Here is a 25,960-nt window from a genome sequence, read left to right on the forward strand (position 1 = left end):
GCCCCGCGTGGGTCAGCCCTTGCGGTTTGGGGAAGCCAGGTCCACAGGACGCCCCACAGAGGGTGGGGGCGCGATGGCGCCGCCCCCTGCCGGACGCACGTCGGCCCTGTCACCCACACTGCCCTGCCGGGGGCCCCCGAAGGCGCGGGCCCGCCCAGGTGCGCGGGGGGTTGGGCCGGAGTCCGGAAGGTGCGCGGGCCCGCCCCGCCCGCGGGAAAGTGAAACTGTTGGGGCGCGGAGGTCGCGGGGGGCGGTGCCGGCGCGGACCCGGAGCCGTGGGCGCTCGAGGGGCCATGGACGGGCTGGGCCGCCGCCTGCGATCCAGCCTGAGACTGAAGCGCGGCCGCGGGGGTCAGTGCGGGACGGGCGGGCGCGGGGCGGGCGCGGGCGGCCAGGTGAGCCAGAGCGCAGGTAGAGGTGGCACCCGGTCGGCTGGGCGGCAGCGCGGAGTTGAGAGGAGTGGTCGGACTGGCTCGGGTGAGGGGGAGGCGGCGGGTCAGCGGAAACCGTGGTGGGACCCCGGGGTCGTGTGTCCTTCCCTCCAGAAAACTTGTGGTGCAATTTCAGGGCATTGAAGCGCCCCCTCAGGGGACCCCGCTACACCTCGCTGCAGGACCTCTCTGCTACCCGGAGCTCCTGTCCCCACGAACGAGCCCCCCCCCCCACACACACACACACCGCCCTACAAAGTCAGGGACCTGTCACAAAAACTGACCTCCCCAGGGACTGTGTCTCCTGCTCCAAGGGCAGGAGACACAGTTAGCGAAAGGCAGGCTAACTGCTTCCTGGAAGGGTGTTAAATAGACAAACCACTCCTATCCCAGACCCCCTATCAGTGAAGAGCAATGATCACATTGGTAGTCAGTAATTAGTTTCTCTCTTTTTTTCTTTTTCTTTCTTTCCTTTTCTTTCTTTTTTCTTGTTCTTGTTCTTCCCCCCCCCCCCCCCCCCAGAACACTCATCAGCTCTGCCTTATGGTGGTGTGGGGACAGAACCTGGGACTCTGGAACCTCAGGCATGAGAATCTCTTTGCATAACCATTATGCTATCTACCCCCACCGTTATTTTTTGTTTGTTTTAGTGGATAGAGACAGCCAGAGATCTACAGGGAAAGGGGTAATAGGGAGAGAGACAGAGAGACATCTGCAACATAACTTCACCACTTGCAAAGTTTTCCCCCAGCAAGTGGGGACTGGGGGCTTGAACCTGGGTCATTGCATACTGTAACTAGGTGCGCCACCACCTGGCCCCTACTTTCTTTTTTTCTTCTTCTTCTCCTTCTCCTCCTCCTCCTCCTTCTTTTTTAAAATTTTATTTATAAAAGAGAGATAGAGAATGGGAAGGCTATCAGGGGAGGGGGTAGGATGTGGAGATCGGGTTATGGGAATTATGCGGAATTGTACCCCTCTCATTCTATGGTTTTGTTAATGTCTCCTTTTTTAAATAAATAAAAAAAAAGAATTTCAAAAAAAAAAGGAAACACTGGCAAAAGCATAGGATAAGAGGGGTACAGCACACAATTCCCACCACCAGGACTCCGTATCCCATCCTCTCCCCTGATAGCTTTCCTATTTTTTATCCCTCTGGGTGTATGGACCCAGGGTCATTATGGGATGCAGAAGGTGGAAGGTCTGGCTTCTGTAATTGCTTCCCTGCTGAACATGGGCATTGACAGGTCGATCCATACTCCCAGCCTGTCTTTCTCTTTCTCTAGTGGGGCAGGGCTCTGGGGAAGTGGGGCTCCAGGACACAGTGGTGGGGTCACCTGTCCAGGGAAGTCTGGTTGGCATTATCTTAGCACCTGGAACCTGGTGGCTGAAAAGAGTCAACATATAAAGCCAAACAAATTGTTGACTAATTGGGAGTTGGGTGGTAGTGCTGCAGGTTAAGCACAAATTGTTGACTAATCATGGACCTAAAGGCTGGAATAGTGCAGATGAAGGTTTGGGGCGGGGGGGGGGTGTGTGTGTGTGTGTGTCTCCATTTTGTAGATAGTTAATAGGCCTATTTTAGTTATATTCCAAAGGGCCTGTGACTATACTAGTTTGTTTGTTTTTTTTTTTTTTTTGAGCCTGACATCTGATATGAAGGTGGATCCAAGTTATTGTCTGGGGAGATGATGTCATTGATGGGAAAAGGACTAGAAAGCTGGATCAGGGAAGAGAGTAGCTCCCAAATATGGGAAAGGTGTATAAATATTGTTGACTATAAACCCCATCAATTTGATGTGATCTGGGCCCCATATTCAGCTTAGGAGCCTATGTGACCTCTGCATCCCTGTGGATCTGAGCTCACATTCTGTGGTCATGAGTAGGAATTTTCCAAGCTGCCCAAATTTTAGGACCCATCTTCCTCAGGTAGAAGGTAGAGTATTTTGTCCAGCCTTCCTTCGGAGGATGGAACATTCTCTGCCGTTGTTGATCCACGTTGAGGGCAAGGTCTTATGGGGACCTACAAAGAGGTCTATTATGTTGTTCCTGATAGAGATGACCAGTAACAATGGAGAGAGGGATTTATTCGAAGTCTAGGCCCATCATGTCTGTTTGGGAATTTCAGGACTCCCCAACTAGGGCCCCAGCTGCTAGTTTCTTTGCTTAACAGAGATGTTGGACTTTGGAAGGAAGGCTGTTAGGAGTTCACTCTTTGTCCACTCAGTACGTATTTATTGCTTTTCGCCATTAGTCAGGCCAATCACTCAGTGATCTAAGGGCCATAACGTTTAGATACTTTGCCCAGATGTCTTACCTTCAGAGCTAATTGGAAGCCATTCCCAGATAGTCCGTCCTAACATTGGCAAGTCCAGGAGGGAAATCACTCTTACTCCAAGCTTCAGAACTGGAGAGACTTCAGGGAGAGATTAGTGGTCTGCCCCAGCCATTGCTGATCACCCTACAGCCAGGTTTCCAGTATTTTCTTGTTTCACCTGCAGATGTTGAGTACTATGTAGTAGCTGATGTACTCTCTTCTCTGGAGAGCCCTGTTCTGTTTCTCTTGGTTTCCTTCTACTCTCAAATGTGTACTCAGGCTCCTCTGCTTCCTGTCACTCATTGGGAGCTGTTCCCATTCATGCTCACACCTACTCCTTAGCCTCACCTTTGCAAGAGCCTAGAGGAGTGTCTGGACATTGTGGAATGAAGATGAGCAGCCAGTTCTGGAACCTGGACCTTCCTTCCTCTTCCATGCCTCACTCCACCCTGTGGATTGTCCCCCTTCTTCCTTTTTCTCTTTTTGCACTTTGGCAGTTATGTGGTAGCAGTGTAGAAGTGTGTGTGTGTGTGTGTGTGTGTGTGTGTGTGTGTGTTAGAGAGAGAGAAGGAATGGTAGCAGTAATGGTCCTGGGATGAGGAAGGGCTGGTTTTCCAGATCAAAGTTCTGTAAAAATCTTCTCACCTATATTCTAGACTGTTCTAGGACTTTGTTCAGGTGGCTGTAGGAGGGACTTCCTTGTGGAGAAACAAGTGTAACCAGACTCCTGACTTCCATGGAAAGGGTGGCTCCCTCCTCAAATAAAAACAAGATCATAATTTCTCTGCCAAGCATTGGGGCTTCATTGAAGTATCTGAAATACCTGAGTATATATGATGGGTATTAGTGTTCTTTTCTGTTGATAACCACCTTTGAAGGAGGTGGGGAGAAGAGTCTTTTCTGGATTTCTCAACTCTCAATCTAAAAATTAAGTCACTTTACTTTTTTAGCTTATAACTTTTTAAAAATACTTATTTATTCCCTTTTGTTGCCCTTGTTGTTTTATTGTTGTAGTTATTGATGTCATTGTTATTGGATAAGACAGAGAGAAATGGAGTGAGGAGGGGAAGACAGAGGGGGAGAGAAAGACACCTGCAGACCTGCTTCACCGCTTGTGAAGTAACTCCCCCACAGGTGGGGAGCCAGGGGCTTGAACCGGGATCCTTACTCCGGTCCTTGTGCTTTGTGCCACCTGTGCTTAACCAGCTGTGCTACCGCCCGATTCCTTAGTTTATAACTTTTGCTGGTTTATGTTTGTTTGGTTTTGCTCCTCCTGATAAAAAGCTGGAGAAAAATGGACTGGAAATGCAGCCCAAAGGATCTAGGGAGAAGACTGATTTCCTGAGGTTCAATGAAAAGGTTTTGGTTCTTGAACACCTCTATAAGTGGGAGGGCCTCCCCTTCCCTCCTCCCCTTCCCACAACACATACACAGCGTTTGTGGGTTCTTTGGTGTGTACATCTCCAGAAGGCAGAAGTGGCATGGAACATGCATGATGTCCACTCACAGATTCTGTTCATCCGAATTACTCCCTGATTTATTTTGTGCCTCAGTTTCCCCACCTGTGTCAGGCAAATACTTGTTCCTCAGACAGGTGGTGAGGACTGCATTACAGCAAGTCTGTGCAGATTGCAAGAAAGGTGTGGTGACAGCTTTATGTGTTCCGGGTCACTGTCCTCACCACCACCACCACAGCATTCACAACATCCTTATTTACAGTGATTGGGGTTCTCCCCAGGGTCATGCCTGTGTCAGTTAAACTTTTACTAGTCCAACAAAAGCCAGGTCAGTAGCTTTTTCAGAGTGAGATCACTGCCCCTATTCCAGAACCTGCTTTTTTTTTTTTTTCTTTTTTCTGCTGATTCTTTGCATGAATGGCGGACAATGACACCAAACTCTGTTGTCTGTCTCCCAGCTCACCTTAGAGACAGCTTCCTGGCACAAGTCCTTGCTCATGCTATGCATTTATCCATTCAAGTCTTGTGTGAGAATCTGAGACTCCAAACACAACTTCTAGATCCCTTGGAGCCCCAGGAGCCAGCTGCTCTGCTTTTCACTTGAGCAGAATGGTTGACCTGTTCCATCTGGGAAGAGAGTGAGTGAAGTGGGGGTAGGGTGGAGAGTACATGGTTTCTTTCCACAGTCACCGAGTGACCCTATGTCTGCTGACACCATCAATCTCCTTGTCTCGGCCAGGGAAAACGTCCCGAGTTAGTGCTTCCTACGAGTTAGTGCTTCCTATTTGGGAAGAGGGACTCTTTTCTGGATCCCCAGTCTGTGTTAGCTCAGAATATGTCAGGAGATGAGAAGGGCACCACAACAGATAGTCTGGAAATGTCAGGGATACCTCCAGTTTAGGCACAGACTTTGCTTTCTACTGCTTGGAGAGGAGGCTTTGAGACCCCAGTATTTCCTTTTTTGCTGGAATAATTTCTCCATTTAGATAATAAGCCAGTTCTTTTTACCTTAAACTGGGGTGAGGGCAGTGTCATCCTGGCTGCAAGGAGTATTTGGTTCTTTCCTTTTGCTTGTAGAATCCTGGAAGTTCCAGAATGTAGCAGATGACCTTGTAGGGGTTCTTAATGGCTGCAGAAAACTTTGAGAAAAAAACAGGTCAGGCCTGAGAAAAAAAACAGGTCAGGCTGATGTTGTAGGACTGAGATCCACGTCTCTGACTCCACAACTAATGTTACCAGGCATTCTTCAGTGTCCCAAGGGTGTAAATCAACCCAGGGCACAGCTTGCAGCCTCTGAGCCAGTCTGGAGCCCAGAAGCAGCTCTGCCTTCGGAGGTGTTTGCTCGCGACCTTTATTCTCACCACACCCTGGGGCTCTTGGGAGGAGCTGAGGTCTGAGCTGCAGTGCCAGGATGCCGCCTCTGTTAGTGCAGGCGGTCTACTGCCTTCCTGGGTCCTGTCACATCCTTTTTGCTCAACCAGTGGGTTCACAGGATGGAAACTGCTCTCCTTGGTTTGAAAGGTGGCACGTGGCGTGGCTTGCTGGCATTGTGGTTGGAAACTGAACCAGCATCCCGTTCAGTCTCAGGCTTTCTGTAGTGAATCTACACTGGAGGAAAGGGAGGCACGCCATGGCCCGCAGGCCAGCGAAGATGGAAGGACTAAGGGTAGGCGGGATGCTCAGGCTCTTCCACAAGCGACGGCCTCCCCAGCTCCGAGCAGGTCTGAACTTGACTACCTACTTCCTTTTTCTTTTCTTTTCTTTTCTTTTTTTTTTTCTCTCCCAGGGTGACCCTCTTCAATGGAATTGTTTCTTCCTTGAAATGCTTCTTCCTCTTCTTCCTTTTGTATCTTGACCTCCCTCTAGGGTCCCTCATGTGACTGACCAGATTTCCTGCGTTGGTTCGCAGGGCTGGTCATGCTCTCTGTGGGGGCTGGTGTGGTCAGGGCCACATACATATCCCTTGAATCTGATTTGATTTAGTGAATGAAGTTTACTCTGAGAACACTGTGGCAGGGACTGAGGCTCAGCAGTACCCTGAGACATGGGGCTTCCCAGATGGCCTCCCAGTACGTCTCTGTGGCTTCCAAGTCAGTGGTTTCTTTTCTCTTGACTCCTCGTGGTTTCAAGTCTCCCAGGGAAGACACAGAAACTGCCCAGCTGGCTCTGCTCCTGTTCAGTGACCTGAGGCTCTGGACCTACTCCAGGGGCCTCTGTGTAGCAGCTTGGGGGGCTTGGATGCTGCTTTCATCTCATAGACACCACCAGAAGCCTTGAACCAATCAAGTACTGAATGGGTCTGTGTCTTGGTTCCAGGACCACCCCAAGACAACGTGGGCGCTGCTGTCAAGGAACTTGAAAGGACCCCAGAATATAGTCTCCCCAATTTCACTGGAGGACAGCATTTCTTTGAGTACCTTCTTGTGGTTTCCCTCAAAAAAAAGCGTTCAGGGAAGGATTATGAGCCCACAATCACCTACCAGTTTCCCAAGGTAAGTATGGGAGGAGGAGGGGGGTGCAAGGGGAGACCAAAGATAGGGAGTGTTTGAGAAGAGTGTGTGTGTGTGTGTGTGTGTGTGTGTGTGTGTGTGTGTGTGTGTGTGTAGATGCTCTCTTCCTCTGCCTGCCCTACCAGGGCTTAAGTCTAGGGCTGCAATAAGCTTCCTGCTTTTATTTTCTTCCTAGTCCTACCTTGCTCGCTGTTATCACTCAGGGAATCTAGGTCTGGCTTCTTTGTGAACAACTGACCAGAGAAACTAGGCTAGTCCTGCTGCCCCTGTGAAACCTCTTGAGTTCTCACAGATTCCACCCTGGGTTGGGAGAGGGAGAACTGGTAGGCTCATAGCTGGGGGCAGAGGGGAGGGGTGAGGGGACTGGCAGGCTCAGCATGTGGCCACAGCCCAGGCATCAGGTTCTTTCCTGTCTACTGCAGCAGGGGTGACAGGGAGGGGGTTGGCATCCTTGTTCTTAACCTTGCAGCTTCAGCCTCTGAGCTGGTAGCTTCACTTCTCTAGTGTGGTTTCTCCCTCTGACTTGGTCCTCCCCAGAAAACTAGACCACCTGAGGGCCTTTCTATATGCAGGGTGGTCCTGCTTCCCTTCTTTTAAAAATTTTTTTTATTTATTTTATTTTATTTATTTATTCCCTTTTGTTGCCCTTGTTGTTTTATTGTTGTAGTTATTATTGTTGTTATCGTCATTGTTGGATAGGACAGAGAGAAATGGAGAGAGGAGGGGAAGACAGAGAGGAGGAGAGAAGATAGACACCTGCAGACCTGCTTCACCACCTGTGAAGCGACTCCCCTGCAGGTGGGGAGCCGGGGTTCGAACCGGGATCCTTATGCCGGTCCTTGTGCTTTGCGCCACCTGCGCTTAACCCGCTGCGCTACAGCCCGACTCCCCCCTGCTTCCCTTCTTAAAACCATGTAGGTCCACAGAATAATCAAGTCCATCTCAAGTTCATGTCCTTGGCCCTGGAGGAATTGTTTCAACCTCTGGGCCATTGCAGACCAGCTCCTGCATGGAGCCCTGTGCCGAGGGACAGGCAGGGCATGATATGAATGCCCCTATCAGTGGGAAAGCTCATTCACTGACTATTAGAACCTCAAAAGAAATCTACCAGCAGCCATGCCCTCTCCTCCTACCCCTAGCTCCACTTATCTCTTTTCCAATCACAGCGAGAGAACCTGCTTCGGGGCCAGCAGGAGGAGGAGGAGCGGCTGCTGGGAGCCATCCCCTTGTTTTGCTTCCCAGATGGAAATGAGTGGGTACCACTCACTGAGTATCCCAGGTAACTGCTCATCCCTGGGGCAGGGGAATCTAGGATGGGTAGAGAAGGGACAGATATCAGCCATATGCCTCCTGTGACCCCCTGTCCTTGGTGTATATGCCAACTCCTTCCTGCCTCCTCTTTTGATGCAGAGGAACTTGGATTGGTTCACTTACAAATCTCATACTGGGGTCCCTCTGGCTCTCAGCTCACTAGTCCCCTCCATCCAGGGAAGGGTGAGATTCCCTCAACTCTTGCAGGAGAGTCATCATGTTTTGACTCTGACTCTGGGAGAAGCTGCACTTAGCAAAATGCTATTGACTTTCAAGAAGCAAAGTCCCTTCCCACAGGGGCTCAAATCCATTTGACTATCCAAGTTAAGACTGTGGCTTTACTACTTAGAAATTGAATGTCTTTGGATCAGAAACTCCCTCTCAGATTCTCAATTCCTTCATCTTTAAAGTGGGGAGAATCACTGTCTTCACCTCAAAGGGTGGTTTATTGAATTAAAGGGGAGGATGCATTTAGACTTGACTCCATAAGCACTTAACAAGTCCTTGATATTACAGCTGATCTTGTGATTAACTTGAAGCTCCCCTTTGTTGTACGGTCCTTGCCAGCACCCCTCTGATGCTGTCTGTCCTGCTTTTGATGCTATGAGTAAATGCAAACCTGGTCTTGTCTACTCTTCCTTAGGGAGACCTTCTCCTTCGTTCTGACCAATGTGGATGGAAGCAGGAAGATTGGATACTGCAGGCGCCTCTTGGTCTGTGCAGCTCAGAACTGCCCCCTCCTCTCAGCTACCCACTCAGCACCACAGCTGGGAATACTCAAGCCTCAGCTGCAAAAGCCAAGGCTCTCTGGCAGTGGTGGTTGTAGAAAGAGCACAACCCAGCATCTGCTGCCATGTTAGTGCCCTCACACCCCCTCTCCCATTTGGGGGCCTTTGCTGGCCATTTTCTAGTCTTTGCTCTTCCCAGGTTTTTTTTAATGTTTTATTTATTCATTTATTTATTTTGAATAGAGACAGAGAAGTTGAGAGGGAAGGGTGAGATAGGGGCAGAGAAAGAGAGGCAACTGCAGCACTACTTCAGCACTCATGAAGCTTCCCCCCTGTAGGTAGGAACTGGGGACTTGAACCTAGTTTCTTATACATTGTAATGTGTGCGCTCAACCAGGTATGCTGCTGCCTGGCCCCCAACTCTCCCCAGTTTTTAACAGCTGCCCTATGTAGGAGGCTGCAACCAATCCTCTCTCTGCTTTTGCCATGGAAGCCTTGCTGCATCAGCCTCTGGGACCTCCCAGAACACAGTCTGGGGTTTGAGCAGCTGAGGTCAGCTGTGGGTGATAGGATAATTCCTTAGGTGGTACTGGTACCAACAAAGGAGATATTTGTGGGTGAGCTCACCTAGCCCCATCCTAGCCATCTTATTTGAGCTATTTTAAGAGCTGTTCTAGTCTCCTACTTCCTGTCCCATAAGCAGGCTCCCTGTACAGTGAGGCCTTTCTCCATTTGGCCCACCACTCACCATATACCCATCAGTCCCAACCACCAGCCTCAGGCTTCCTCATTGGGTGAAGTTCTGGGGAGGCTGCAGCCCTGAAGCAGCTTCTCTGTCCCTCCCCAGCCTGCCGGCAGTGACCCTCGCCTTCCCAGGGTGTACTGTATCATCAGCTGCATCGGCTGCTTCGGCTTGTTCTCCAAGGTAAGGGTGGAGTGGGATTCCTTGGGGCCTGTTTGGCCTGTCTGGCATACAGGTACACCTGATGATCTACCCTGTCTGTGCTCCCCAAGCCCCAAGTGGCGCTGCTCCCTTACAGATCCCCATCTTGGTCAAGGTCAGTTAAGACACACTTGAGGAAACTGAGACAGAGAACGACTTGGACTCAACTTGACTTTAGGAAAAAGTGAGAATTGAACCTTGGGAACTGGCTCCCTTGCAGAGAGACCCACTGCTCCCACCTTGTGGCAGAAGTGGGACAACCCCCTGGATTAGGAACCCAGGAATTTCAGGAGACTTATGTTCCAAGGTTCAGTTTCCTCATGTCAGGTACACATTATGACCCCTCCCCTTCCTCTCACAAGTTGGTGTGAGGCTGGAATGAAGTGATATGTGAGAAGGCCAAACACTATGCAGGATGAGGGCATTGACTATATAGTGATGGGGGGGGGGTCCCCCTCTGGCTCCCTCTGATTAGTTTCAGTGCAGTCTGTCCCTAGCAGGCTCCTTGGAGGGGTATCCATAGGAAGTTGGAGGGCACCTAAGGAGCCTACCCTCTAGACGTCTACCCCACCCAGTCCTAAAGAACATAGTATCAGGGAGTTGGGCAGTAGTGCAGTAGGTTAAGCACAGCTGGCGCAAAGTGCAAGGACCAGCATAAGGATCCCGGTTTGAGCCCCTGGCTCCCCACCTGCAGGGGAGTTGCTTCACAGGTGGTGAAGCAGGTCTGCAAGTGTCTATCTTTCTCTCCCCCTCTCTGTCTTCCCCTCCTCTCTCCATTTCTCTCTGTCCTATCCAACAAGGACAACATCAATAACAATAGCAATAATGACTACAATAATAAAATAACAACAAGGGCAACAAAAGGGAATAAATAAATAAATATTCTTAAAAAAGAACATAATATCAGGTGAGCAGAATAGCTCACTTAGATAATGCACTGCTTTGCCATGTGCACAACCCTGGTTTGAGTACAGCCCTACCACACTGAAGGAAGTTTTAGTGCTGTGGTCTGTTTCACCCTATTTCTCAGCCTCTGTGTCTATTTAAAATAAAATTAAAAGGAGGAGGAAGTGGAGGAAGAGGAGGAAGAAAAGAGATAAAAGGAAAGAAGGGAAATAATTTAACATTATCACGGATAAAGAATTTACAGTTCACCATTGAATAACAGATTTGAGTTGTATGAATCTAGTTATGCACAGATTTTTTAAAAATAAATAGACCCTATAAATTTATGTCATTGATAAATACAGTACAGTGTTGTACATGTATCTTATTTTTTAAAAAATATTTTTATTTATTATCATATAGAGACAGAGTAATTGAGAGGGGAGGATAGATAGGAAGAGAGACAGAGAGACACCTGCAGCCCTGCTTCACCACCTGTGAAGCTGTCCCCATACAGGTAGGGACCAGGGGCTTGAACCTGGGTCCTTGCACACTGTAATTTGAGCACTTAACCAGGTGTGCCACCGCCTGGCCCCTTACATGGATTTTCTCTTCCATATGATTTGCTTGATACCATTTTCTTTTCTCTAGCATACTAGATTATAAGTATATAGTATGCAATACCTAAAGCATACAAAATAATAGTCAGGTTTTTTTGGAGGGGGGGAGAGGGGTAGTGCAGAGATGGGATCTCCTGCATGTGTGAGTTTATCACTTTCCAATTGCTTTTTCATTCAGATAGAGAGAGGGAGAGAGACATGACAGCACTGGAAAATCCCCTAGTGCTGTGGCACTCCCTCAGTGTGCCCAGCTTTGAACCTGAACTAGGCATATAGCAAGGCAAATGCCTTGCCTGGTGTGCTGTCTCTCCTGCCTGCTATGTTAATCATGATGACAGCAAGCTGTCAGTAGTTAGGTTTTAGAGGAGTCAAAAGTTAAACGTGGGGCTGGGTGGTGCCGCACCTGGTTGAACACACGTTATAGTGCACAGGACCTAGGTTCAAGTCCCTGGTCCCCATCTGCAGAAGGAAAGCTTCACAAGTGGTGAAGCAGGGCTGCAGGTGTTTCTCTGTCTCTCTCTACCTCCCCCTTCCCTCTCGATTTCTGGTTGTCTATATCCAATAAATAAATAAAGATAATTTTAAAAAAATTTTAAAGTTAAACGTAGGCCTCTTTGAAAAAAAACTATTTATTCAGGGGCTCAGTTGAGTCACACCTGGTTGAGCACATCTTACCGTGCTCAAGTACCAGGATTCAAGCCCTTGGTCCCCACCTGCAGGGGGAAGCTTGACAAGTGGTGAAGCAGGGATGTAAGTGTCTCTGTTTCTCTACCTCTCTATCTTCCCCCTCTCAATTTATGTCTGTTCTATCTAAGAAAAAGATAAAAACAGAATAAAGGAAAGAAAGAAAGGGGTGAGAGTAAGGGGGGAGGAAAAAAAGGATGGAAGACAGAAAAGGAAGATTGCCCACCAGGATCAGTGGATTCATCGTGCAGGCATGGAGCCCCAGTGATAACCTTTGGTGGCTTTGTGGGGAAAGAAAGAAAAAACAAAAATGATATATATATTAATTTACACAGAGAAAGAAAGGGAGAGAGAACCAGGGCATCACTCTGGCACATGTACTGAGTTTGGCACCTCAAGATTATGTGTCAATGCTCTAGTCACTGCTCCAACTTCCACAGTACTATATAAGGGATTTTGACTACACAGCGGCTCAGTGCCCCAACCCACCCATTATTCAAAGGTCAGCTGTAGTCTATGATGACTTCCTGGAGCAGTTCCATGTTGACAGCAGGAAAAGTGAAGAGCATGGACTGGGAGAAGGGGAAGGAGAAGAAGTTAAGGAAAAAAAAAAAAGACCTGTAGCAAGAGATCAACAGCAGATCATTTAGCAGGAGGCCCATCTCTGGCAGGGAGGAAAGAGAGCTACATGGTGAAGTGATATGGGAGAGGGGACTGGCCCACCTGTGTGGAAGCCTCAGGTCGGGGGTGGGGAGGGGGTCTCTGCATCAAACCTGGTAGAGTCTTCCTGAATCACACCTCCTGTGGGCCCTCTCTGTCACAGATCCTGGATGAAGTAGAGAAGCGGCACCAGATTTCCATGGCTGTCATCTACCCATTCATGCAGGGCCTCCGAGAGGCAGCTTTCCCTGCTCCAGGAAAGACCGTCACCCTCAAGAGTTTCATCCCTGACTCAGGCACAGAGGTGGGTCAACAAAAGGGGAGAAGCCCTCCTTGGCTGGAGCAGGTGGACTTCTGTGGCACTTTCATGACTGAAGTCTTCCTGAGCTAGGCAGGGCTTGGGACTTGACTTGAATTTTTGGCAGAGCTGAACCCCAATCCTGCAGGTTCTGATCCTCCCAACCTGGAGCTCACATTTCAAGTCACTATTCACAGCACAAGCCTCAGGGCACATGAGATAGCTCACCTAGCAGGGAACCTGCTTTTCCGTGTGACCTGGGTTTCAGCCCTTTGTATACCACATGGGAATACTGTGGCACCTAAGGAAGCTTCAGTGCTGTGGTCTTTCCTTCCTCTCCCACTGGAAAAAGCTAGCGAGGACAGCCAAGCCTAGTGACAACACAAATAAGAAGACACCTGGCCTGCAAGATAGCTAACCTGGCTGGTGTGCCATGTGCACTTCTTAGGTCGGAGTCCACCCCTCACCACACTGGAGGTCACTGTAGTGTGGCAGTCTCTCTTTCTCTCTTCCTGAAGTCAACCCATAGTGGTGAATTATTGGTGACAAAACAAAACAAAACAAAAACCACACACGCATATGACCCTAAGATTCTGATTCATAGTAATTTCAAATTATGTAAGCTGGGGTTTCTGGTGCTTAATGGAACTTTACCCACAACAACCAAGCCAGCATTTGCCCCTAACCCCCACAAAGATCCTCTTCTGTCCCGTATCTCTCACCATGGCCTCTATCTGTTAGCACCCATCACCCCCACCGCCTCCCTCTTCCTGTTTGCCACCCCCACCTCTGTGAGTTCCCACCCAAGCCATACAAGGATGCTATTGTTTTTTGGGGTACTTAGTAGACTGAGGCAACAGACAGAACATTATTATTTTTTATAAATATTTTTATTTATTTTATTATTGGATAGAGATAGAGAGAAATTGAGAAGGAAGGGGGAAGTAGGGAGGAGAGAGAAAAAGAGCCACCAACAGCACTGCTTCACCACTTGTGAAACATCCCGCCTACAGGTGGGGAGCCAGTGGCTGGAACTGGGATCCTTGCAGGGGTCCTTGTGCTCATATTATGTGTGTTTAACCCAGTACACCACTGCCAGACCCCTGGCAGAACATATTTTAAGAATCCTGTACCTGACCTCTGGGAGTTTGGATAATCTCTGTTTCCCTCTGAACCTTAGCTTCCCCAAATAAAAACAATATGAGGGACTTTTTTTTTTCTTTTTGTCTTTTTTTGCTTCCAGGTTTATCACTGGGGCTCGGTGCTTGCACTATGAATCCATGGTTCCTACAACCATTTATTTTATTTTTTAATTTTTTTAAATAGGACAGAGAGAAATTGAGAGAGGAGGGGAAGATATAGAGGGAAAGATAGACACCTGCAGACCTGCTTCATTACTTGTAAGTGACTTCCCTGCAGATAGGGAGCCTGGGGCTCCAACCGGGATCTTTGCATCGGTCCTTGCTCTTTGTACGCCCAATCCGGGAGCTATAGCCCATCCCCCCTTTTTGTTAGTTTGTGTTATTTTATTTTCATAAGAGAGTGATATAGAGCAAAAGATAGAGACCAGAGCACTGCTCATCTGTGCTCAGCTCTGGCTTATAGTGGTACAGTGGGGATTACATTTGGAATCTCAGAGCCTCAGCCATGAAAGCCTTTTTTCATAACCATTCTGCCATCTTCCCTGCCCAGAACTTAGTCAAAAAATAAGTATGGACCTAGGCTCAAGTCCCTCAGTTCCCACCTTATTTAAGGAGGAAGCTTCACAGCAATGAAGCAGTGCTACAGGAGTCTCTGTCTCTTTCCCTTCCCTCTCAATTTCCCTCTGTCGCTATCCAATAAAAAATCAAAAATATATAAAATAAAGTAAATATCATTAAAAAATCTATATGGAATGCTTCTTGTGTGTGAATCAGGTGCTACCATTTTCTAGATATAGTGGCAAATAAAACAAATGTGGTCCCTGACCTCATGAAGCTAAAAATCTAGTGAAGGAATGAGGCATTAAATAACTAAGCACAGATAAATATATAATCAAATGTCATGTTATGTGATAATAGGGGAAAAAACAGTATAATCCAGGAGAAAGTGCTAAAGAAACACGGGAAGTAGCTAAAGGAAGTCTCTGAGGCCATGAGGAGGGAGAGGAGAAGATAGGAGAGTAACCCATGGATGGGCCTGTGAAGAACTTCAGATAACAGAGAGCCTGCCAGGAGAGCAAAGGAGCTGATGTGGTGGAGCATCCTGAGGGGAGGGGAGCAGGGCTTCCATCAGCGTTTTCCTCCAGACAGAGGGAAATCAAGGATGGGCTTTTAGTAGGTAGGATCAGATTTGCTCTTTGGGGAAAATGGAGTGGAAGCTGGGCACTCTGGGGTCAGCATAGTTGTTCAGTATGGTGACACCCTCTCTCTGGCTTCCCTGCAGTTCATCTCACTCACTAGACCTCTGGACTCCCACCTAGAACATGTGGATTTTAGTTCCTTGTTGAAATGTCTGCGTTTTGAGCAGATCCTTCAGATCTTTGCCTCTGCTGTGCTGGAGAGAAGAATCATCTTTCTGGCAGAAGACCTCAGGTGGGTCCTCTCTAATGGTTCTCGGGAGTTGGTGGATATCCCTGGGCTCACAGGAACAGACTGGAGGGCTCTCAAGGGACATCAGGCTGTGGGACCCTGTACTCAACTTCCTGCCTCCCATTCTTGACCTGCACAAGGTCTACAGAAATGGTTGTTGCAATTCGCCTGATTCTGCCTCCAAATTTGGTTGCTGCTTAAGTCTGAAAGGAGGTCCCACATTTAGCTCTGAGGGTACAATGAAGCATTCCAGTAACTGCCCAAGTGGAGGCCAGGCAAGGTGGATGCGGACGCAAGGGAGGGTGGAGGGCAGGAAGACAGAAGTATGAGGTCAACTCCATCATCCGACAGAAGTATGAGGTCAACTCCATCATCCCTCAAGGCAAACATGTCTCATCTATCTATATGATCATTCATTTAACAAGCACTCATTGGGTATCTACTGTTTGCTAGATGCCAAGCATCGGGAAGATAAAACAGGACATAGTGACATTACAGAGATGCAGAATTTTGTAGTGGATGGGAGAATTGTGTTGAAATCAGTAGAATGAAGTTCAAATCTTATTCATTCCCCTTTAGTTATGGGGTCCCTTTTGTAATATTTTTTTATACATTTTCTTTAAGGCTTATTTGATTGTATGATTTTGATTGGACAGAGAGAAATTGAAAGGATAGAGAGACACTTAACAGCATTGCTGGGAACTTGAACACTGTAATGTATATGTTCAACTAGGTGCACCGCTGCCTGGTCCCTATTGGGTTATTTTCTTAACTTTATGAAGTAGTGCTTTCCCTAACTATAAAATAGAGAGAATATGTTACACCTGCCTTTTAAAGATGTGTTATGGGTGATATGAAATTATAGTTTACATTGGTCCCTGACAGACATATTTTCATAAATGCTGTTTTTTAAAATAATAAATCCACAGTTGAGTGTATTCCTGCATATACTCAAAGCAGGACACTACCATTCTTGGTCTCTATCTCTTAGGAGTTCCAGGTCTAAAAAAGCCAACAGGAGACAATGTGACAGAATGAGGAAGGAAAAAATAATTAAAGCAATAGGATGCTGATCAGTTCATGTCCAAACAGGGAGAAAGCGGGTTGACATGCCTGGTTCTGCATTTTAGGGAAGAAGAAAAAGATGAAGAAAAAGGTGATGGGGACTCAAATGTTAAGCCCTTGGGTCAAGAGAGTGTCATGGGCTTTAGGAGAAAGGAAGCTTGGGCAGGGAATATTCTGTAGGTTGCAAATTCTATAAAAGCCCAGTAGTATAGCCAAAAGGAACCCATTGCAGCCTAGTCCTTGAGAGGAGTGGCATATTTTGATTTGGAAATAGCTCTTGTGCTCTCAGCCTTGTTGGGAAATTCCTGTTGGGAGTGGAATTGAGCTCCAGGCCTGTCCCCTCAGGTCTGTGTTTAGGAAGTAAAGGGGACTCACTCAGGTGTCAGTTGACCTGGACACGGACAAAAGCTGGCAGGACTTACCTCTCAGGTGGTAACTTTCTCTAGGGATATTCCACCACTCCACACTTCCTTCCCACACTTCCCAGAGCTTTTCAGAGCCCACTGCTCAGGCAAGGAGGGGACTTCCAGTCAGTTTAAACCTTGGCCAAACTCTCAGAGGCTCTCTCTTTCTAACTCAGGAAGTGCTGGTTTGATAGCAAGAATTGAAACAAAGCTTCCACATCTGTGTTTTGATTGGCCTTAACTTTGGGTTGATATGGAGATATAAAGAGCCCTGGAAGCTGGTGGAGCGTAGACTAGACCCAAGAGTGGCATTATGTGTAGAGGGCAGCTGGTAGGAAGTAGTGCTGAGTTGTGACTTGGGCAGTAACTACTCAGGGTGTGCTTGCTTGGAAAAGGTTAGTGGAACATCCTTTGTGGGACTTCCCAGTTAGGAATTGCTGGGCAGAGGTTCCTGGAATCTAGGAAATTCCCAAGCTAGCTCAGCTAGCCTGGTAAGGACTCTGCCACATCTGCTTACCAACACTGTGAGTTCCTTAAAAGCATGCTTCCTAGTATCGACCTACCTCTGGTAGCCTGGGAAACAGAAGGGGCTCAGTCAGTGATCTCCCTGGAGAAAGCATTTCTTCCTTGCTCTCTTTAGAGTCAGAAGTGAGTTGAAGGGCTAGGGGATGGTGCACTTGAGTGCAAACATTACAGTGTGCAAGTATCTAGGTTCAAGGCCCTCGGTCCCCACCTGTATGGGGAAAGTTTGATGAGTGGTGAAGCAGTGCTTCAGGTGTCTCTCTTTCTCCCTATCTCAGTTTGTCTCTATCAAATAAACAAATAAATAAAAAGTATATACTTAAAAAAGTGAGCTGAGTAGGATCAAGTCAAGGCCCCGTCCTCAGGGAGAGAGGTCTAAACTGCTTCTGGTTTTGGCCCCTCCCCTTACAAGCTCTGTGACCTGCATAGCTGACTTGCTGAACAAGCTTTTGCATGGACACAGACAACATTCATTGCAGCTGCTGGTGAATGTGTGTGTGTGTGTGTGGGTGGGGGGTACCATTGGAGGCTTGGAGGGATGGAGGCCCCCTAACCATTATGCTGTGTCCTGTTCTTAGTACCCTGTCTCAGTGTATCCATGCTGCTGCAGCACTGCTTTACCCCTTCAACTGGGCACACACCTATATCCCTGTTGTCCCTGAGAGCCTTCTGGCCACTGTCTGCTGCCCTACCCCCTTCATGGTTGGAGTACAGATGCGCTTTCTGCAGGAAGTGATGGACAGCCCCATGGAAGAGGTATGATGCAGCAAAGAGGGCCCGGTTCCCAGGTAGGCAGACCCCTGGCTTCCAACCCCAGCTCTGCTACAAGCAGCTATGTGATCTGGAACAAGTTACCTAACCTCTTCAAATATGAGCTTCCTCTGGAAGATATAACGTTATTCCTCCAGTTTGTAGCTAGGCCTGTATGGCTAGGCAACAAGCACAAAGCTTCCAATCTAGTGTTTGACATAGTGGGTGCTCCCTAAGTGTCTGCTTCCTGCTCCTTGAAGCTTCTCCACATAGCTTATTCAGAGAGTATCCAACTATTTTAGACTAACTATTTATTTTAGGCTACCTCTGTGGTGTCCTGCCTGTCATCTGAATAGATAAAAACAGCTGGGCTCTACAACCCACACCCTACTGGAATCCATTCTGATTCCTGGAAATGAATGAACACATGCTTGCTTGCACGTTTGCAAACTAGATCTTGAAAATTATTATTATTATTATTTCCAACTAGAGCACTATTCAGTTCTGGTTTATGGTGGTGTAAGGGATTGAACTTAGGGCTTCAGAGTCTCAGGCATGAAATTCTTTTGTGTAACCATTGTCCTTTCTCCCCAATGAAAAGACAGGTTTTTTTCTTTTTTTCCCCTTGTTTATCATTGTTGTTGTTGTTGTCATTGTTGTTGGATAGGACATAGAGAAATCCAGAGAGGAGAGGAAGACAGAGGGGGAGAGAAAGAGACACCTGCAGACCTGCTTTACTGCCTGTGAAGCGAACCCCCTGCAGGTGGGGAGCCGGGGGCTCCAACTAGGATCCTTACGCTGGTCCTTGCGCTTGCTGCACTACTGCCTAACTCCCTTCTTTCTTTTTTCCTTCTTCAGAAAAAGCTATCTCTAATTCAGAGCTTAGTTGGATAATGAGGATATAGGTCCAAATAACCTTTGGTTTTGTTAGTTTGTGATTTCTTGAATTGGCCCCTGATACAGCAGAGAGCTCAGTGAGAAAAACAGGCATAGATAGCTTCACTCTATCTCTAGTGTTGAAGAACGACTCAAAACATGCACTGAGATGTCAGGAAGAACTTTGAAAGGACAGCATGCGACTATAACCTCAAGTCAGAAAAGCTCTATGTAGGTATGTGTGCATGGGAAAACCAGATTCACTCTGTGTAGACAAAGGGGAAAGGCTGGGTCAGAAGAAAGGAACTAAAGAGAAATGGAACCAGCCCTAGTGGTAGGATGCCGCCCCTTTCACACCAAGTCCAAAGAACTAAAAATACCTTTCCAGGGCCTTGCAGGCAAGATGGAACGTGGTAGAACTAGACATCAAGGTAGGACACACAGGCACAGAAAGAATACAAGCCTTTTTTTTTCTCCTTCCTCCTTTATTTTTAATTATTATTATTATTATATTATTGTTTTAGTAAAAAATAAACCAGGATTATCACTGGGGCTTGGTACCTGCACAACGAATCCACTGCTTCTGTTGGTTATTTTTCCTCCTCTCTCCTGTTTTCTTTTTCTTTATTAGATAGGCCAAAGATAAATTGAAAGGGAAAAGGGAGATAGAGGGAGAGAGAACAATAGATACCTGCAGACCTGCTTCATCATTCATGAAGCATCTCCCTCTGCATGTGGGAAGCAGGGACTTTGAATCCTGGCCCTTGCACATGATAATAGGTGTACTCAACTAGGTGCTTCATAGTTTAGCCTTTTTTTTCTCTCTTTTTTTTTCTTTACTTTTCTCTTCTCTTCCCTTCTCTCCTTTCCTTTCCTTCCCTTTCCTTTTCTTCTCTTTTCTTTCTTTCAGAGATGTAGAAAGGCAGAGAAAAAGACCATGGCACCAAAGTTTCCATCAATGTGGTAGTGGATGGTCTAAACTTGGGTCTCATACATGGCAAAACAGTGCACTATTCAAGTGAGCTATTTCACTAACCCATTAAAGCCTTGCACAAAATGTTGCTGGCAAGCAAAGCAGCAGACTGCTTCCCTTCTGTGCTTCCCCGGCCTTCCCTGCCCTTCTCAGAACTGCTGAGTATACATGCCCTTTGAACAAGCCTTTGCCTTGTGACTAATTGGGACAGAGGACCAGCCCTGTGTTTAGCAATGGGACCTAAAATGCCCCAGCCCTAGAAGTTATGAAACTTCCTGACACTGCAGCTCTAACTTCTTAGAAGCTGTGGCTCCTCCCTCCAACCCAGACCCTCCAGATTAGGTGGGAGGATACCCCAAGTTCAGCCCAACTGCAGCTCCTGCTACTCAGAAGCATTGGCTTACTTGATACCTCAGTTGCTGCTCTGTGAAATGAGCAGGCTGACAAGGAAGGTGGATAATCAGATCCACATCAAGACCCCTGGAAACATAGGGTTGGAGAATAATGTAATGGTTATACAAGAAGACATCTATGCCTGAGACTGTAAGAGTCCCAGGTTCAATCCACCATACCACCATAAGGCAGAGCTGAGCAGTGCTCTGATAAAAACTAACAAACAAGCAAACAAACAAGACTCTTGGAAGAGGTTATGTGATAAACATAACCAAATACTGGGAATATCTATAGGAAGAACTTCACAGCAAAAATGCTTCACATATGTTCTTACCTCCCACCCCCCACAGCAACCAGCCTTCCCTGAGTAAGTACATCAGAGTCTGTGTATACAAGTAGTTTCAGGCCTGGACTAGTTCAATCTCTCTTCCCCAATGATGGATAATTACAGTGCCTGCTGTCTTTTGGCAAACTTTCCAGTCTCTTTCTATTCTTTTATTTGGAAGAAGGGAGCAGGAAGGGGGTCATCCACCCTACTGTCAAGGTCACAAACTGGACAGAGGAGCCCAGGATGCACTTGAAAGACCGACACAGGCTTCATAGGGCTGTGCTAATTTGTGAGCACATGCGCAGCATAAAGGGGGTTGTGCTCAGTTCCACCTGAAGGCTGTCTTTTAGAAATGTGGAACAGGGTTAGAACTCTTAGGGCTGGGTAGCGGCCTAACTGATTAAGTGCACACATTATCATGCATGAGGACCAGAGCTTAAAAAAGTTTACATGTAGAGAGGTGGATAGATAGAGGTAGTCAACCCTTATCTGTGACCTGGGGGGAACTATTCCAGTTTCTACTGGAGGGGGACGGGGACACAACTCAGGTGGTAGGAACAGTGTGCATCTATATACCTGTTGTTTTATAATTTTGTAAATCAATATTAAATCACTCAAAAAAAAGAGAGAGAGGTTTTGGCAGAGGGATGCAACCCTGAGGACAGCACAATCTAGGCTTGAAAACTGGCTCTTAATGCCTGTTAGTTTAACCTTAGGCCATTTTACTTCTTTGACTCTGTCTCCTGACATGCAGAATAGAAATAACAACTGCCTCTATGAGACTGTTGGGATTAGATAAAACTTGCTAAGGTTTTGTCCCACATGCTATGTACTAAGTGTTCCATTCACAGAAGCAATTATTGATCAGTTTTATTACAGGAGTGACTAGCTAGGATTTTCCCCCACTGTGCTTCTCTCTCCTTTAGTTTCCTCCCTTACCCTCCTCCCTACACTTGTGGAAAGGAACTGAGGCCTCCTAGGAGGTGTGTGGTGAGAAAGGAAAGTGCCTGAAAGGAAAATGAGAACTGAAGATGCTGATTGATTTTGTTGCTGCATGGGCTGAAATGGAGAGTCATGGGTAGAAACGGAAATGTTAAAGCTCTTCTGAGCCATTCTGTGTGTATTTCAGGTCCTGTTGGTGAATCTTTGTGATGGAACCTTCCTAATGTCAGTAAGTGTCTGGGTTCAGATAACATAGCACCAACACAATTACTCATCTCATTCCTGCCCCACTTATCTCAGCAAATTGTGCGTTCTTTCCTTTTTCTTTTTAAAATATTTTATTTATTTTAATGTGATAGGAATGAGGGGAGGGGGGGAGCTAGAGCAAGAGAGACCCTGAGACCAGAGCACAGCCAAGCTCTGATTTTATGGTGATGTGAGGATTAAACTGAGGACCTCAGAGCCCCAGGCATGAAGGTCTTCCCAAGCCAAAATTGTTAAGAATCCATGCAATCAGACCTTCCCTCTCTCAAAGAGCCTATGGCTGACAGACATATGACTTCATATGGCAGTTAAGTGTTCCTGCCTTTAGACAGAAGTACAAAAGTCAACTACCACAGGGATAAAGAGAGGGTTTAGATAAGCTCAGAGTCAAACAGAAGACCAAGAAATAGTAGTGTCTATTGTTTTTCTGTTTCCAGTTGTTGGGGGTGGGTAAGAGTTGGACTGTACATTCATGCCATCCTCATGCTCTCCATCAACACATCACAACTTCTCCCTGATGGCTCTGTCCTTTCCTAGGTTGGTGATGAAAAAGACATCCTACCACCCAAGCTTCAGGATGACATCTTATCCTCTCTTGGTCATCAGAAGGGTGAATTTCAGCGTAAGTCCTAGGTCTCTCTTATTTTGAGTTTCTCTAAAAAACCTGAACATACATAGTTCCCAACTATTCTGGAGCTAATATCAACTCACTCAGCAGTGATAAGATAGTCCAGGAAGTCTGGATTGTGAGAGCTGAGTATGAGATTTCATTCTTCCTAAGCAACAATGAAATCATATTGCATTTTATTCAGTCTATCATTATGGCCCCTCCCCCACCTTTCAGTCTGCAATGAAAGCTATTTGGAGGTAAGAGGGGGTTGTTTCTTATAGTTTCATTTGTTCCCTCCAGCCTCAGAACAAATCAATGAGCATGTTTCAGGCCCTTTTGTGCAGTTTTTTGTCAAGACTGTGGGTCACTATGCTTCCTATATCAAGAGGGAAGCCAATGGGCAAGGACACTTCCAGGAAAGGGCCTTCTACAAGGCACTGCACTCCAAGGCCAACCGCCGATTTGTGAAGAAATTTGTGAAGACACAACTCTTCTCTCTTTTCATCCAGGAAGCAGAGAAGAGCAAGAACCCTCCTGCAGGTACAGTGAAAGCAGTCTAAGTTGGTAGTGGGCAGCTGCCTCCAAATTAGAAATAGCAGTCAGTTGGAGAGTAAAGTGTGCTTTTAGGGTTGACAGCATAGCTGTAATCTTTTTTTTTGTTTGTTTTTGGTTAGAGACAGAGAGATTGAGAGTGAAAGGGGAGATAGATGAGACACTTGCAACACTGCTTTACTGTTTGTGAACTTCCTACTGTGGAGATGAGGGCCCTGGATTAGAACGTGTATCCTTGTGCACTGTAGTATGTGTGCTCTACCATGTATACCGCACCCCCCCCCACACACACACACAGACATACCACATAGCTGTAATCTTATCTGTGGTGTTGTAAAGAAATACTGAGGGCTAAGACAATGCCTCCCAGACTGGCATTTTATATAAGTTGCCTTACTCATAGGCAGCTAGATGAAGCCTCATTCTCATTGTAGGCTTTTTATTTTGGGGTTGGGGTGCAGGTGAATGTGTGACTCACCAGAAGTCTACGAGGCATGTGAATTCTGGCAGGAATGTGCATGTGTAAGGGAGACTCCTGAGCTTGGTGAGATTAGCCGCCTCTAACACTTTATTTTGACCCACAGGTTATTTCCAACAGAAAATAGTTGAATATGAAGAACAGAAGAAACAAAAGAAATCAAAGGAAAAGACAGTGAAATAAGAGTAATATTAAACATAACTGACTAGACCTACAGGCGAGTTTTGGACTTTGGCCTCTGCCTGGTAGGACCAGTGAAGCTCTCAGTCTCCAGAATCCAGTGTCTCCAACATCCTGTAACCTGATCTTGTTTGTATCACACTGGCAGCTGAGTTTGTGATCCTTGAAATCAGCTTTCTCAGGCCTTTGGAGGGCTCTAATATTTTTGCACTCACAGAGCTGGGCTCAAAAGCTGCAAACTTTGCGCACGTGCGTGCGTGCGTGTGTGTATATGTGTGTGTGTGTGTGTTGGTGGTACAAGAGCAGGGAAAAATAATACAGGTTTTGTAGAGACTTAGTTGTAAGTTGCTGCAACTGTCCTCTCCCCCAGGAATCATTACAGAATCCTTAACAGAGAAAGCAGGTGTTTCAGTTGTTCCACACTGATAAAAGAGGCCTGCGGACATGAAGATAAGAATAAAAGCAGAACATCTTGTAGCTTGTGTAAATACTTGGTTTCCATTGTGAAGGGAGAACCAATAAAATGAGGTGGGGCTGGAGAGAGCATAATGGTTCTGCATAAGACGTTCATGCCTGAGGTGCTATAGTCCCACATTCAATCCCCAGCACCAACGTAAGCCAGAGCTAAGCAGTGCTCTGGTTTCTCTCTGTATCTTTCTCTCTCTCACTGAAATATAATGATGATGATAGTAATAACAATAATAAACATAAACAATGCAATAGATGTGAAACTAAGCCGGTCTAGAAGGGACCTGATCATAGTGGCTCAGAATTCTGGGTCTGTGGTATAGAAAGCTCCACTTTTTTTAAGGAGGTAAAGTGTGTGGGTAGAAGCATCACTAGCGCTGGGCTTGGGCAGGCATTTCTTAGTCCACATTACTTTCCTAAAACATTCTCAGGGAGCTGAGAATGCTAGCCAGAATATAGCATCTGCAGTCTCAGGAACCTTAAATAAAGGAATTTCAGTCAACTGAAGCCAGTGATAAATACTTTATCACTTCCAGTTTGAGAGCTTCAGTTTTATAAGGCTCATATATTCATTATTTTGTGCCCTGTTCAACTTTGGCTAAAAGTGGTGCTGGGGATTGAACCTAGGACCTTGGAGTCTGACTTACTAGCAGTATGTTCTAACACACTGAGCTATTTCTCTGGCCCAATCCTCAGACGTCCATGGTTTCTAAACAAAGAAATTATGTGTTTGGAGAGTGGGATGAAAGCAAGTAACCAAAGTGAAGTTAATGTAATTTGATTTGGAGACACAGACACCTAAAGATTTTCCATAGTACATCCCCAACTATGTTAGTACTACACTTCACAACACCCATGGTATATTTTTAGTTTTTGTAGTAGCTTCTAAATCTAGTTGTACCTGAAAAGGATTTAGTATAAAGGCTAGAATTCTAGGAAGTGTGTGAAAATTCTGAGACCCCATCCCAAAGCTACTAAGTCATCTCTAGACACAATACAGAAAAATCTTTTACTTTTAAAAGCTTCAGGGGGCCAGGAGGTGGCACACCTGATTGAGCACATTCAAGCCTCTGGTCCCCACCTGCAGAGGAAAAGCTTCATAAGCAGTGAAGCAGCATTTGCAGGTGTCTCTACCTCTCTATCTCCACCTTCCCGCTTGATTTGTTTCTATACAATAAACAATAAATAAAATACGTTTAAGAGACTAAAAAGAAGAAAAAAAATCTTCAGGTGATTCTGATACTTAAGTAAGTACTGAATTGCAAGAACAAACCACAGCCAAATAAAAGTGACTATCAATTGTACCCTTGATCTGACGAAGATGGTAATTAACACCAAAGTATACACATACCAAGTATATGAATACTTTAGAGACCATCTTTATGCGGGAAAGATTCTAGCATGTTGGTTTCAGCTTTAGCCTGCTAATAACTATTTAACATAGGAAGAACACTGATTCAGGATTCAGAAGATTTGGATTCTTATTCTGACTTGGGAAAGCAGCACTTACGTGAACATTAGTGCCTTTTAGCCTCTGCAGACCTCAATCCCCACTGTAGGTAATTAACAGTGGTTGTGACTATTGTAATAGTTAAGTAAAATAATACATGTAACTGTGCCAAAGAGGTCAAATTATCTTTCCTCCTCCTTTTTGTTGCTTTGTCCTAACTTTCAAAATCTAATCTGCCCTAGCATTTTCCCGTGTTAATTTCTGTATCACAGATTCTGGAGAAGTTGCTAGCAA

The 25,960-nt window shown here is 46.4% G+C and overlaps 2 protein-coding genes across 5 annotated transcripts in view; one reads left to right on the plus strand and one right to left on the minus strand.

Annotated features, from left to right (window-relative positions):
* LOC103116964 (acidic mammalian chitinase-like) overlaps nt 1-793 on the minus strand; it is a 62,762-nt gene extending 61,969 nt beyond the window's left edge. The window contains exon 1 of the mRNA XM_060201891.1: nt 716-793. The gene's annotated coding sequence lies outside the window, so the exon portion shown is untranslated. The remainder of the gene's footprint in view (nt 1-715) is intronic.
* DENND2D (DENN domain containing 2D) lies at nt 185-24,199 on the plus strand. 4 transcript variants are annotated; one of them, XM_007526925.3, is made up of 12 exons: nt 185-351; nt 6,519-6,694; nt 7,879-7,991; nt 8,667-8,736; nt 9,599-9,676; nt 12,707-12,847; nt 15,266-15,414; nt 17,981-18,158; nt 21,852-21,893; nt 22,466-22,550; nt 22,839-23,078; nt 23,675-24,199. In XM_007526925.3, exons 1-12 carry the CDS (start codon nt 294-296, stop codon nt 23,749-23,751), a joined length of 1,407 nt encoding a protein of 468 aa, XP_007526987.1. In that variant the 5' UTR covers nt 185-293; the 3' UTR covers nt 23,752-24,199. The 4 variants fall into 4 exon arrangements, with proteins under 4 accessions (XP_007526987.1, XP_060057873.1, XP_007526985.2 ...); XM_007526923.3 differs by lacking the exon at nt 185-351 and adding an exon at nt 5,620-5,923; XM_060201889.1 differs by lacking the exon at nt 185-351 and adding an exon at nt 6,018-6,292.
* The last annotated feature ends 1,761 nt before the right edge of the window (nt 24,200-25,960 follow it).

The sequence above is a fragment of the Erinaceus europaeus genome, chromosome 11 (genome assembly GCF_950295315.1).
Source record: "Erinaceus europaeus chromosome 11, mEriEur2.1, whole genome shotgun sequence".
Classification (NCBI taxonomy): domain Eukaryota; kingdom Metazoa; phylum Chordata; class Mammalia; order Eulipotyphla; family Erinaceidae; genus Erinaceus; species Erinaceus europaeus.